The 14,554-nt window shown below is 44.1% G+C and overlaps 2 protein-coding genes and 1 long non-coding RNA gene across 3 annotated transcripts; 1 reads left to right on the top strand and 2 right to left on the bottom strand.

Annotated features, from left to right (window-relative positions):
* Window positions 1-855: 855 nt before the first annotated feature.
* LOC120894569 (transient receptor potential cation channel protein painless) lies at window positions 856-7,922 on the bottom strand. The gene is made up of 6 exons (XM_040297229.1): window positions 7,072-7,922; window positions 6,809-6,994; window positions 2,458-4,330; window positions 2,099-2,229; window positions 1,934-2,034; window positions 856-1,849 (listed from the first exon to the last, which is right to left on the bottom strand). Exons 1-6 carry the CDS (start codon window positions 7,114-7,116, stop codon window positions 1,417-1,419), a joined length of 2,769 nt encoding a protein of 922 aa, XP_040153163.1. The 5' UTR covers window positions 7,117-7,922; the 3' UTR covers window positions 856-1,416.
* A 564-nt stretch (window positions 7,923-8,486) lies between these two features.
* LOC120897036 (transient receptor potential cation channel protein painless-like) lies at window positions 8,487-12,109 on the bottom strand. Its single transcript, XM_040301642.1, has 5 exons — window positions 12,098-12,109; window positions 10,061-11,888; window positions 9,805-9,935; window positions 9,641-9,741; window positions 8,487-9,437 (listed from the first exon to the last, which is right to left on the bottom strand). Exons 1-5 carry the CDS (start codon window positions 12,107-12,109, stop codon window positions 8,870-8,872), a joined length of 2,640 nt encoding a protein of 879 aa, XP_040157576.1. The 3' UTR covers window positions 8,487-8,869.
* Window positions 12,110-12,608: 499 nt separating this feature from the next.
* Window positions 12,609-14,308, top strand: LOC120894570. The gene is made up of 3 exons (XR_005738208.1): window positions 12,609-12,796; window positions 13,102-13,295; window positions 13,417-14,308. It is a non-coding gene; the product is annotated as an uncharacterized LOC120894570 (long non-coding RNA).
* The last annotated feature ends 246 nt before the right edge of the window (window positions 14,309-14,554 follow it).

Genomic DNA, 14,554 nt, shown 5'->3' with positions numbered 1-14,554 from the left:
GTGCTGGTTTTCTTTTTTTTTTGTGTTTTGTTTTTGCTCACCCCACCCCCCACCAACAACTACCGAGGAAGGGGCGAATCACTCACGCGCCGGTGATCTTGCTGGAATCACACCCCACCATCCCTTGTGATGCTTCGCACTACCCTTAATTCGAAATTGCGCGCGATCGCGCATCGTGGGTGCACCCGGTGGACAAACTGTTTGCGAATATGTGATGAAAAAAATATTTTATCTTAATTTTCTCCTTTTTTATTTCATTTTCATATTCTAAAGAGCTTTTTTGAAAGGGTGTGTATTTTTTAACGTTTCAAATATGTTTGTATTATAATTCAATTTGCTATTGTGTTTGGTTTCAACTTCTTTTTTGTGTTAATAAAAATTATTTTAATTATTTAAAGTGATAGCTCAACAAATTTTTTAACAAATGTATTTTTACTGTTCTGCGTCACAATTTGAATAATGATAAAAAAGCTGTGATTTTAAATGCATAGATCTTTATAAGCATTTAACATGGAAATAAACATTAAAAAAACGTTAAAATGATATTAATTTAACATGTTCAAATAGCTCAATTGTTGTGATATGTTCATCAAGAAACAGTAGAAGCTTCCCTATTTAAGTTTTTATTTGAACAATCTTTTTTCATTTAACAAACTGATAGATGATCCCCATAAACATGTTTCCCTACGTGAGTGATATATTTACATAACTTTTAGTGAATAAAATGTGAAATGAAATAATACTGATAGCTTCCACAAATATGTTGAGTCTTTTCAATTAAACTTTCAAATAAATCGAACGAAATTCAATACGGCAAAGTTTAGGCTTTACACGTTCGAGCTAAAAAGAAGCAAGTATTTGTAAATTAAATATATTCAATAGTTATGATTGTTACACTTGAATGGTTTATTGTGGGGCTTAAAATTACATTAATACAACCAACGTTTCGCTAACAATGCAATGCCAACAGTCCTATACAGTGGAAATGAGTGTAAATAAGTGCAATCGTTTCATGCGCGACGACTACAGTAGAGATTCAAAGGTGTAAAAAGGTATAACATTTCATAAATCCTTGCAGGTATCGTTAAGGCGTAATGATTCAGATAGAATCATTGTGATGGTTATATTGACTGATCGGTTTGATGCAGTCTAGCATTCATGCGCGATTTAAGACGAACAGGAACGTTGCTTGTTTCCGCTTTAAAAAGGTAACAATTATAAGCAAACTGAGTGCTAGTTAAAATAGACTTACAAACTTCAATGTCAATAATAGCTGCGTGAGGTAAGGGTGCAAATGAAGCAGTACAGTAATGCCGTTCACAAAATGCAAACCAAATGCATTTGAGTCAGTTAAAGCATTTAAAAACAAAAACATAAATTAATCCCAACTCCCATCCTGTGCGCAATACAGAACGACTACGCCTTAGCATGCAACGAGGTGACGAGCGTTTGCAACAACTTTTTCATCTCGATCTGCTCCTGCGCCATCCGCTCGATGTTCTGCTCCATGCGCGACATCCGGTACTCGATCGAGCCGACGTGCTCGTGGCGGGAGTGCAAAATCTCCAGCGCATACTTCACTATCTTCCCATCCATGTTGTTGAGGCAGGGCATGATGCAGCATTCGGTACCGTACTTGGTGTTGCGCTCCAGCAATCCTTCAACTTCCAGCTTTTTGTCCTGCACCACCAACTCACCCATCTCGACGTCCTGCGCGTACCGGGGCACGAGCGACGATACCATGATGGCGTTCGACTGGTTTGGCTTGACCGCGATGTACTTCAGCGGTTGATTGTTCGAGAACAGCTGCAAACTGTTCGACGGGAACAGCCACGCCATTCGCTCGGTGCTGCGAAACGGAAAGGGCAATGGTAATCGTTTATCAGATGAGTCATCATTGGGAAAACAGGCACCGGCAAGCGTTGATACTTACATGCAGCGAATGGGCTTCGATGTTTTCAGTGCATTTTCGTACTTGTTGATGAGGAACACTTTCTGCGTAATGCCGATGATTTCAGATTCCGCTTTGATGGTCTGTGTAATAGTGTAAAAAAATACGTTATCTACACGGGCTGTGTTGCGCAAACAAGCCACCTACCGCCGTGTCGCTCACGGCCAGACCGTTCATCAGATTGAACAGCACGATCGAAACAAAGAACAGAAACAGCGCGAACACGAAGTAGCTCAAGCTTGACTGTTGAAATTTTATGTTCGCCGCTTCGAATTCCCCTGAAAGTGTAATTCACACATTAAAAAAGATTTGCCGCAACAAAAAGAGCTATTTATAACATGTTGAGTGCGCGTTGGCCGCGTAGCTGTATCGATTAAACATATGCGTTCCCATATGTACACCTGCTACAATGGCGCTTTACTAATGGTATGCAAGAGGGGGGGAGGGTGCAAAAATAATCACCCCAAGTGGGTATTCCCCCGTTTTTCCCACGCCCGCTTACTCACCGGTCAACATTACCGCTGTTTTCATCAACGCAAGCGGAACCTCCCCGAACTGGTTGAACTGATCGTCATCACCATCGCCGTCCTGACCGGCGGCCGTCTTGTCTGTGGTCGCTGCGCCCGCCTCGCCGTTACCGCCGTTCGTCCGGAACAGCGTGTAGAAGCTGAACGCAAATGCGAGCAAAATGATCGAGTACAGCACCAGACACTTGAGAAAGTTCTTCGACACCGTCTTCAGCATCACCATGTGGGTCGAGATCGATAGGACGGGCAGCGTGCCGACGAGCAGCGTAAACTCTAGCGCCGACAGCAGAATCACGCAGGCGGACGCGACACGCCGCGTTTCGTCGCCAAACTCGCGCATCAGCACCGCGCCCGAGGCCAGGATGAGCAGCACCTCCATCCCGTTCTCGATCGACCGCACGTACATGCGCATGTTCAGCAGAAGCTGGATCAACTCGCGTGCGACCAAATATATCCAGCCGGCGAACGAGAGGAAGTAGAAGAACAGCTTGAACGGTGCATCTTCCCGGCCGTAGCAAAACACAACGTACGCCGTGAATGAGACGAAGAATATCGTGCAGATCACCAGATTGATGTAGAAAAAGCAGATCAGCTTCAGCCACTTGAGCAGCAGGATGCTGGATATGACGGGATGCCGCAGCAGCCGTTTAGTGCTGGACGACTGGGCCATGCGTACGATCGGGCGCATCTCGTCCTCGTACGGCAGCCCGTTAAACGGCACCTGTTCCGGCTTGGCGTAGTTGGGCTTGTGGGCCGGCGGTATAAAGTTGGCAAAGCTGATCCTCACTTCGTAGTCCTCGTCGCCCGGCTTGCGATCATTGTTCGTGACGCACGAGTCCAGATGCTTCTCCAGCAGGAACGAGTCCATCTCGCTGATCGGCAGGTCGCCGAACATGTTCTCGCCCCCGATGTACGCACCCTTGGCCAGCAGCAGCTCCTGGGCGTGATCGATCTTGTACTTGACGGCGTAGTGCATCGCCGTACATTTCTTCACATCGATCTTGTCCACCTCCAGGCGCGGATCGTTCAGCAAGATGCCCATGCTGCGGAAGTAGGGACACTTGTTCTTGTCCTTGTACACGTCGATCTGCTTCACGAGCAGCGAGAGCAGCGGATCCTCGTTAATCAGCGCCACCGCATCGTCCGGTATGATTTTCAGCAACCATTCGAGCATCTGCACGTTCCCCCGATTACAACACTTGGCCAGCAGGCCGGAAAACAATTCCGGCTTACCGGTAAACTTGCCATCTACTATCTGCCCGTCAACGAGCTTCTGGGCAGCGGTCAGCTTCGCTCGATACACGGCCACGGATAGCAGCTCAGCGCGATCTTCTTCTCGCGGCACGTGACCATTGTTTTGCTGACAGTACTTCTCGTAAGCCGCAAGAAACTCGTCCTCCGTTCCGGCGGACAGTTTGTTCCGCAACACATCCACGGTAACCTTTTCCATGTCGTAGATGGGAATGTCCGTACCGGGGAAGTTCTTCACGATCGCTTTTCTCGCCTGCTGTCGCCGGTAGTCTACGTTCACGCTGTAGTTCTGCAAACAGTATTCAAGAATTTCCTTTCTCCAATCGTCGTATCCAGCTGTTACTAGCAGAGCTATCGGTGACACACTGTTCTCATCGGTCGCGTTTATGTTGGCGTCGTATTTTAGCAGCAACTTAACACACTCAAACACATGCTTCCAATTGTCACTGTCGATCTGTTCGAACAACAGGTACAGCGCTGTGCGATCTTCGTACTTTTGGTCCACCTGAATACGCGGGGCGCTGAGTAGTTCGGAAAGATTTTCACTGTCGAAGGATAGCGCGGCCAGGTGGATGGGATACTCGCTGGTCTCGGGGTTTTTCTGCCGAAGAAAACAAGCGTACCGTTAGCGTGCGTCTGTATGCATGCGTACTATGGAAACACTGCCCTAAAGGGTTTGTTTTGTAAATAATCCCTACCAGTTGCTGGGGATGGAGACCCAAGCAACAAAGCTACCGCAACCCGCTTATTCGTGCGTTACGCATCGCGTTTGAGTGTTATTCGTGCGAGAGGCACATTTTCAAAAATGATTTCCGTTACATACGAAGTGATTTTTGTTTTTTATGGGAATGGGAGAAATTAAAGATTTTAAAGTTTTTCTTATTTTAAGTTCTTGTTTGTATTCTTGTTAAATCATGTTGAATCTGTTGAATAAATTTAAATTATATGCTTTATCTCCTTTAAATTACATAAATGATGGTGAATTGAAATGCTAAACATAAGAACTTTTGTACACTTCGATTAGAAAAATTATGCTTTGATAGTTATTTATACTATGTAAATTATTAGAATGATATTCAAGGAAAAATAACAACAAAGCACTCGTTTAAATGATTTTTATAAAGAATAGCAAGTTGTAGACTACGACGTAGAACAAATAGCTTTCTCACGAATAATTTATTTTTTGTCGCTCTGATCTTTTTCTTGATCGTGTTCAGCAGCTTAGACGTGACTGTTGATCAACTTAACCGTCGATCTTTTAAACAAGTGAGTTTAAAATGATTTATGTAAAAAAAAGAGTCAAAAGCCGAGGGGCAAACCCATTACACACACACACATGCGCAAGCGCATAGGTCTATTCGTTCCGAATTGAAATAATGGCGTTTGTTATTCAACCATATTTTGATTGCGCTTTATCGTTGCTATCGATAAAACTTGTGCTGAAAACACTATGATTAGATGACAATTTTTACTGTATGCCACACAAGCCATGCTATTGTTGTAAATGATTTGTCATCGTCCTATTCATAAGACAGCGTTTCGAAACATTGATTCTAATCCTGGCTGCGCTCAAAATAAAATCACAACCAATGCGCAATGCTTCTAGATTGATGTTTGTGGTTGAAGGCCTTGTGGAGAAACATTTCACAAAGTAATTCAATAAATCTTTTTCATATTTTTTGGATTTCCTCATTATTAAAGATACGTTTGCCTCACCGTCCCTTGTTTATATTGCCCTCTATTGGAAATTGTCTCATAAATAAGTATATTTTGCAAAGTCGACCATTGTTGCTCATGCAGTCCATTAGGCCCAGGTCCTACCAAAATGTTTGTAGAGCGATAGGGGGAGGAATGCATATGTTTCGCGAGTCTCGGGGCCCCACCGTCCATCCCTTAGCCTTAGTACCTAGTGCTCTGTTATAACTGTTATACATACTGCATACTATGGACTACCGATCTATGGGGCCCCAGGCGATCGCCTAGTTGGTATACATTTTGAAACACTATCAAGCCATTTGGGCATTCAATCCAATAACCTTCAATCGTTTCCAAATAACACTTTAAATATTCTAGATTTCATTACGATTGATATGTAATCTATTAGGAAAAAACAGCAAAAACTATAATCAGAAATTTCAAATTAGATTCTATTCTGTATAGTATGGCCGACATGTCCGCGTAGGACGTTACGCCAAATAGAAGAATTTCTAGTTATAATTACAATTCCACATGTGCATCACAGAATGTGCTGTCGGAACTGATTAATGTTTCTAAGATTATTAGCTTCGTCGGGCAGAACATGTTAAATATTTGTTAAAAATATCATGGATACATCCGGACATGTTTCTATCTGTGAAATGCCCTTCAGAGCTACTTTTAACGGTATGACATGCACTTGATCACTGGCTCATCGACGTCGAATGTTTACCAAATAATAATTTCCACCTACAATTATTTATTTTTCCTTGGAATGACTCATTTCCTTCTCAATTTAGAGGTTAATTTAGATCGAATTCATATTTCAACTATAAAGCTGCACATGCAAAGCTGGTAGTTCAAACGCAAGTGCTGTTTTCGTTGCTTCCCTTACTGGAGCACCATATCAAGATGAATTTCAATATATCTGTCCCTCCACAATCAACGGCACATGTACCAACCACCGTACCGTATATGTAGACAATTCGAGCTGGCAAGCGTATTTCAAATACTGGCGGCTAAACTAATAACGCTGCTGCCCGCCCACACTCCGATCGCACAAACATTGGCTACTACTCCGGGGCAGCTTTGAGCAAATGTTTGCAGCTGCTCCGGAACGGCGGCTAGCGTTTTCGATAGTATTGTTTACTCTGGGCGCTGCTCCAAACGCTGAGCCAATGTTTCAAAGTGCGAATGACCAACCCAGCGGCCCCACCCAAAAATCTCTTTGAGCGCCGGTCACAAACGATCTCTTCCAGTGCGTGCTGGAAAAGCATCACCATATCGCACCTTCGAGCATTTAGTAGTCGTAAAATTAAAATCACTTCATGTCAAACAAAAAACAAAAAAAGAAAGAAAGACAAAAACCCCACGCCATACGTACCTCCGACAGTACCGCTCCATGATTCAGACAGGCTCGGATGAACTGCTTCTTGCCGGGAGTTTTGCATGCTAATTCGAACACCGTGTACCGCGAGTCACGATCGCGTAGATTCACGTTTGCCCCGTTGCGAAGCGCTCGGTTGAACTCCGACAGGTCGTTCGCATCGAAGCTTGCAGCAAGCGCCAGCTAAAATTGGGAATTGAACGTGTAGAGTAACGTGTTGCGGTTGCATCGCATTTTGCTGACAACGCTGACTGCAGTACCTGCGGGCTGGTGAGGCTTAGATGCATGAACTTTTGAGAGCTCATGTTGTGCTGTCGATGTACACAGGGCGATGAAGAATTGCGTGGTAGCGTGGTAGGTTGTCGAATGTATGCTACAATAGCCACCACTGCCCGCCGATAAATGACACCAGTTCAAGCACGACACCGGAACGACTTCCGTTGTTGGACGGCGACACATTCAGTGTGTGTAGTACCACGAGAGCAGCAAGAGACTGAGGTGGCAGCGTGAAGGGAAAGGAACCGTTTCACGACGTTCCATATGTGGACACGGTCCAGTCAATTTTATGAGTCTTCCATACGCAACTATCACCACTACTTTGAAACGATCGTCAAACTACAGACGCACTTTGCTTTTTGTTTTTTTTTTCGGATGATTTTTTCGCTTCGAAACTTTATGCTCTTGTCAGAGGATCGCTTCTGGAAGGATTCACTGTTTTAGTTGTTACCACAATACTTATTCATAAAAACCGCACAAAGCACTACACAGTCCGCGTTGGGAATCTTTATGAACGAACAGAAACCCAAAAAAACCCACTCTGATTTAATTAAGCGCGGGGGCACGGAAATCCAGTTGCTGCTCGCCGCACGGCCACAGAGCGAATAAACGAACGAATGCAGCGGACCAGCTAACCACGCCAATCGGGGACCATATGAGGAGCACTTTGAAACTTAACCCGCTATACCTCGGCGCTCATATGTGTTTGTGCATAAGGGGTTTTCGCTTCGATATGGGGGACCCGTGGCGACACCAACTAAACTCCATCGATTAGCGGTCCAATAGCTTGGAATAGCTGAGGGATGACTGAGCAGGAAGGGTTGGCGTTAAAGTCGCTATTGATACATACTACACATTTGTTGTGCATTGTGCGTAGGACCCATCTCTTCTCTTCGACATTGACTGATCGCGACCATACATTCAACCGGGAGGAAAAAAGCCGTTTGTCCGGTTTCGACGCATTGGATGCTGCGTCATGACTTTCAGCCGACATGTCAACCGCGAGATAAAACCAACACCACGACAGAATGGTCGCGATTGACCCACGCACACATTTGCTTTGTTTCGTCTTTCTTTTATTATTTTCCCCCATTTTTTTTGTCTGTTTCCCTCACATGTTTCCCCATTCATGCGGTTATGCTATCGTGCCGGATGATATCTTTCACTTGGTATGAGTTCTTTCGGCACGGAATGTTTACGTCATCGTTCCGCGCGTTGCGCCCGGAGGATGCTGGCTCCACTTGTTGCTTGATTTACAGCGACCATACTGATGGCAGAGGGGCGCTGTATTCTTTCATGAGTCAGCTTTAATTAATTTCTGCGATTGGTAGTTTGCAAATAAAATTGCTCTGTGATTCGATTATATTTATTTATTGAATCACATATAACTATTCTTTGCGGGGCGTGTCCCATTTTGGTTTAAACTAGATGCTTCATATCGATTGTATCGATTGTCGTTCGAGTTTTACTGTCAAAACAATAGAAATTTTTAATTTGCGAGAAGCTCTTCTTCGAACCGACAGGAAAGATTTGATCTAAAATCATGATGCGTTTGCGCCTAACAGTATGCAACGTGCTTGACAGATAGATGCGAACGTTTCCTAACCTCTGATATCGTTTAAGGTAATCAATATTTAAATCCTTGCAAGTATTTGTTCAGAATTGTTACCAAGGTCTTGATATATTTACAACTTAAACCCGAGAGGCGAGGTTTATGTTTTTGAATTGAAGTATAATTGATAATACGGCCAGGCTGTTCACACAAAACTCAGGAGCTACATTCTAGCTTTTCTTATCATCTCCAAGTCGCCCTTTCCCAATGCCCTGTACCAATTCCTTCAACTCCTTTAGTTCCTGCATGATATTTGTCATGTTCTGTTCCATGCGTGATAGGCGATGCGCCTGTGATCCACCGTGCACTTGGCGGGAGTTCAACATCTCGATCGATTTCGTCACTATCTTGCTCAGCATTCCCTTAAAAGGCTTGTAAAGTAAATTCTCTGCCTGATAGGTCTTATGCGTCTGAAGCTGACAATTTTTACTAGTAGGTCTAGTTCGCTCTTGACCATTCTCCATGTTGGAAATAGTTTCATTCGTAGTGATAAGTTGAATATCTTCTTGGCCATTTCTCATTTCCGAACTATTTCCAGCCGTATTATTCGTGCTGCTCGTACGTTTCTTTCGCATTCCACCATTTTCAACCGTTTCGATGATTTGCTGTTCCAGCCGGATTGTGGATAGGCTTTGATCGCTAGGCTTCAGCACAATTTGATGCAGCGGTTTCTCGTTGCAAAAAAGTTTCATATTAGGAAACAGCCATCCCAGTTTGAGGAACTTTATTTTGTCCAATCTAGAGGGGAGAGGAAATGATAAATTTTCAGTTAAAATTTGAGTTCAGTCAAAAAATTATAAGTTCAACCAACAGGCAACAATTAATCTAATACGTTGGTTTACTAATAATTAATCAAACGTGTACAATGTTACCGATTACTCCACCACATCCAGAATGATCTACCAAAACGAACAAGAAACAACTGTCTAAAAACGACTTACGTTGAATGGATGAACTCAAATCCTTTCTGTGCCTTTTCGTAGCGACGGATAATGGATACCATCTCTGTAATGCCTACTAATTCGGATTCTGCCCGAATGGTCTGTAATTGATATGCGAAGATATTAGAAATGAGTTCCGTCCCCGACTGCAAGCCATTACGAACCGTTGTGTCGCTGACGGCCAGACCATTGATCAGGTTGTTTATGACAATGGTCACGAAGAACACAAATACTGGAAACAGCACATACATGGGCCAGGATGATTTATATGGTAAGTCTGCCGCATCAAACTCCCCTAAAGATTTACACAGAAACATTAGGTCGAGTTGTCCGACTGAATAGAACTATTACCGAATTCGATTGACATTCGACATTAGATATATGTGACCATTTACGTTCATAATTCGACTGTGTACTTACCAGTGAACATTACTGTAGTTTTCATCAACGCCAGCTGAATCTCACCAAAATTGTGGAAAAGATGCTCATCTTCAATGTCCTGGTTATGAACTGCCGCTTGTACGGGTCTGTTCGACTCGCGCAGCTGAGCAATATCCTTCATCTTACACACTGTGTAAAAGCTTAACGTAAACGACGCCAATATGATCGAGTACAAGCTCAAAGAGGTGAGAAAGTTTTTCGTAACCGTCTTCAGCATGACCATATTGGTGGCAATCGAGTTTATCGGGAGCATGCCAAATTGCAGCGTAAGCTCCACCCCTAGCAGCAGAAGCACTCCAACCAGCACCATTGACCATGTCTCATCGGCTGACTCGTGCGCCAGCACTGCAACATATCCACCGATTAACAATAGCTCCATCAAATTCTCCATTGATAAAAGATAAGTGGCGGGGCTTAGTCTTATCTGGGACGCTTCACGGACGATCAAATACACACATCCCAACACTGACAGGCAATACAGCAATTGTTTGAGAATGGTATCTTCCCGCGCATAGCAAAACACGATATATGTCGCAAACGAAACGAAACACACGGTACAGATTACCAGATTTAGGTAGAGAAGGTGGATCACTTTCATCCACTTAAGTAACAAGATGCTCGATATGACGGGATGCCAGAGAAGATGTTTAGAATTGGGTGACTGTGCGATGTGTACGATCGGTCGCATCTCGTCCTCGGAATTTGGATTGTGGGCCGGCGGTATAAAGTTGGCAAAGCTGATCCTCACTTCGTAATCCTCGTCGCCCGGCTTGCGATCGTTGTTCGTGACGCACGAGTCCAGATGCTTCTCCAGCAGGGACGAGTCCATCTCGCTGATCGGCAGATCGCCGAATATATTTTCGCCCCAGATGTATGCTCCCTCGTCCAGCAGCAGCTTCTGGGCGTGATCGTTCTTGTACTTGACGGCGTAGTGCAGCGCCGTACATTTTTTCACATCGATGTTGTCGATATCTAGGCGCGGATCGTTCAGTAAGATGCGCATGATGCGGATGTAGGAACTCTTGTCGGGGTACACGTCGATCTTCTTGACGAGCAGCGAGAGCAGAGGATCCTTGTTGACTAGCGCTACCTCATCATCCGGTATGATTTGCAGCAACCATTCGAGCATCTGCACGTTCCCTCGATTACAACACTTGGCCAGCAGGCCCGAAAGTAGTTTTGGATTACCGGTAAACTTGCCCTCTACTATCTGCCCTTCAATGAGCTTCTGAGCAACGGTCAGCTTCGCCCGATATACGGTCAATGGTAGCAGTTCGGCGCGATCTTCTTCGGGCGGCACGTGACCATTGTTTTGCTGGCAGTACTTCTCGTATGCCGCAAGAAACTCGTCCTCCGTCTCGACGTTCAGTTTGTTCCGCAACACATCCACGGTAACCTTTTCCATGTCGTAGATGGGAATGTCCGTGCCAGGGAAGTTCTTTAAGAACGCTTTTCTCGCCTGCTGTCTTCGGTAGTCTACGTTCACGCTGTAGTTCTGCAAACAGTATTCAAGAATTTCCTTTCTCCAATCGTCGTATCCAGCTGTTACTAGCAGTCCTATCGGTGACACGCTGTTCTCATCGGTTGTGTTTATGTTGGCGTTGTACTCTAGCAGCAACTTAACACACTCAAACACATGCTTCCAATTGTCACTGTCGATCTGTTCGAACAACAGGTACAGCGCTGTGCGATCTTCGTACTTTTGGTCCACCTGAATGCGCGGGGCGCTGAGTAGTTCGGAAAGATTTTCACTGTCGAAGGATAGCGCGGCCAGGTGGATGGGATACTCGCTGGTCTCGGGGTTTTTCTGCCGAAGAAAACAAGCGTACCGTTAGCGTGCGTCTATTTGCATGCGTATCTATGGAAACACTGTCCAAAAGGGTTTTGTTTTGTAAATAAGCCATACCAGTTGCTGGAGATGGAGACCCAAGAAACAAAGCTACCGCAACCCGCTTATGCAGCTCTCTGGAAAGTAGCAGCTGTACTAATCGAACACAACATCCGACTAGAACAAACCCATATACTCATAACCAAATAGTCAAAATTCCTTAAGTTGCCAATTTTGGCAAGCTTATAGAGCGTATTAACCTTTATTTCCATAACCACCTACCCGGGTATGTTTAGCACTTTGAATTCCAAATTACTTTTGATAGAATAGAGCTATCGGCAAGAAATTTTAGCATAAATTTTTTCTATTTTATAGCTGTTGACAAGCATCAACGGTCCGTTTATTTTGATGCTAGTTTGAGCAGATAACTCCCAGCTCTGACTTCGAAGAGAGGATGGTATCGAAGCCACGATCGTAGGGCGAAGTATTTCAATATGACTCAGCCATATTTGCAACAGTTATGTTGTGGCTGCGAGTTGTACTCCCCTGGCTCATGATCGGTGTCGGACCATGATGCTAGGAAGGCGGCTAATGAGGTGTAATTGTGGAATGAGAGCGATTTGATTAGGATTGAAATTCTGAGAGCCGTGCAGGGCTTGGGAGATGGACAGATCGGTCTCTCTTGATTCGGGCTTGGTTGCGAGCAGACGTGTGTCGTGATATGTTATATTATTTGTTAATATATAAGTTTTAATTGTATTAATTGTGTTCGCGTCATATCAGCAAACCCGAACACAAAAGTTAACACGAAGATTAACCGAAGAACCATCGAAGGGAAAGGGTATCGACCGTAGCGCCGAACGGGAACCAGCGAACGGATACTTAAGGTAATACTACGCGTATAAAAGTCCCGGATGAAAGAGTATTTTTTTAACCCCTCCGTTTTAAATCACAATAAAGTGTTTGAAGAACTATTCGCGGACTTTTTCGAGTTCAGAAAATTCTGTTGCTCGAGCCAACAATAGCAAAAAAAATAGAGCTTTCCGATTTTTTTTATAAATAATGAATCAAATTTTCAACATTCGATTTGTACTTTTTATGTCCGTATGTGATATGGTGAGAGGTGGAAAAGTACACACACATAAATATTGTATTGTTCTAAACTTAAAACGGATGCTTTATTACTACGAAGTATACGCCGCGCTGCCCCGATGCGTAGTGTCCGTGCTCTTCGCGCAGCCGAACGATCCATCCCGAACGATCGCTCTCAGGCGCTCACGGCTCGTCAACTGCAGTAAGAGCGGCTTACTGCAGAGAGAGCACGCGAGCAGCTGGCTGTATTCTTTCATCTAACAGTACCTCTTACTTCTATGACCACCTACCCGAGTAAGTAATGCATACAATAACGCGGTTTGGTTTCGGTTTAGTCGTTAAATTTGTGATGATGTCTATATAAATGCAAATTATTATATTCTCTCTCACTCTTTTGGGCCTGCTCACAAAATAGCACTTCGATGTGATATGACCCGGTCAACAATGAAATGAAATGAAATGAAACAATCATTCTCCAGGATGCTTGGTCCCTGGCTGCCGCCTCCCATCCATGTAGACACCCGATCTCCGTCAGGTTTCGCTTCACCTGATCCAGCCATTGAGTTCAAACACGTCTAAAGCGTTTTCCGCTCGGATGGCCCAGGACTCGTCAATAAGTTGTAGACTCGCCCGCACCCGCGTCAATGCTGGCGGAAAAAACACGCAGCCTCGGCTCAACATGGACTCCATAAGGGACAATATTGTCCAACAGGAATGCAAAGCCGCTGTTAGCTCCCGAACTAGTCGCGTAACGATATAGAATCTTCTTTCTCATAGGAGTCAAAAAATGTTGAATCGCCGAGTTTCGCTTTGGGTGGAAACTTTACTGTGTCGCGGTTTTTGAACACCTTTAAAAAGTTCACCTTTAAAACTATTCATGCTCGCTGTCGTGATGCTACTGGTGCAATCGCAATGGCGAGGAACCCGATTCCTGATCTTGAGGTCATTCGCCTTCCCTGTACCCGAACCCGTTACAGTGCTCTCTATAGGTGAGAGTGTGGAATCTCTCGCGATCGCAAGTGCTGAATGTTTGGCTGTCAGCCCCGGTGACAGTTCTCTATTTGTTTACGACTCGCAGCAACAGCCGCTTTAGACGAGTCTCTACTACCACAAAACAGATATGAAACTACGAGCGAGAGGTGAAACGTTCTAAGCACAAAAATAATTAACTGTGCAAGAAACATACAACCCACACACATGTATAGGTCTATTCGTTCCGAATTGAAATAATTGCGTTTGTTATTCAACCATATTTTGATTGCGCTTTATCGTTGCTATCAATAAAACTCATGCTGAAGAAACTATGATTAGATGACACTTTTGACTATATACCACACAATGCAAGCTATTGTTGTAAATGATTTGTCATCGTCCTATTCATAAACAGCTGGAAACAAAAGAAAAGCTGGATAAGACTTTGATTCTGATCCAGACTGCACTCAAAATAAAATCACAACCAATGCGATATGCTTCTTCTTGTCTAGATTCATGTATGTAGTTGTGCTTTGTGGAGAACCATTTCACAAAGCATTTCCATAAATCTGTTTTATTTA

This window comes from Anopheles arabiensis, chromosome 2 (assembly GCF_016920715.1).
Source record: "Anopheles arabiensis isolate DONGOLA chromosome 2, AaraD3, whole genome shotgun sequence".
NCBI lineage: Eukaryota > Metazoa > Arthropoda > Insecta > Diptera > Culicidae > Anopheles > Anopheles arabiensis.
This window is presented reverse-complemented; position numbering and strand designations above follow the sequence as displayed.

Excerpts from the sequence above, each read along its gene's own strand:
- LOC120897036 (XM_040301642.1), bottom strand. Across the intron at positions 9,936-10,060 it reads AACTACAGTAATGTTCACTG|GGGAGTTTGATGCGGCAGAC; the intron begins GTAAGTACACAG and ends GTAAATCTTTAG. Across the intron at positions 9,438-9,640 it reads TTTGAGTTCATCCATTCAAC|ATTGGACAAAATAAAGTTCC; the intron begins GTAAGTCGTTTT and ends TCTCCCCTCTAG.
- LOC120894569 (XM_040297229.1), bottom strand. The coding sequence starts at position 7,116 with ATGAGCTCTCAAAAGTTCATGCATCTAAGCCTCACCAGCCCGCAG. Across the intron at positions 2,230-2,457 it reads AACAGCGGTAATGTTGACCG|GGGAATTCGAAGCGGCGAAC; the intron begins GTGAGTAAGCGG and ends TTACACTTTCAG. Across the intron at positions 2,035-2,098 it reads TGGCCGTGAGCGACACGGCG|ACCATCAAAGCGGAATCTGA; the intron begins GTAGGTGGCTTG and ends ACTATTACACAG.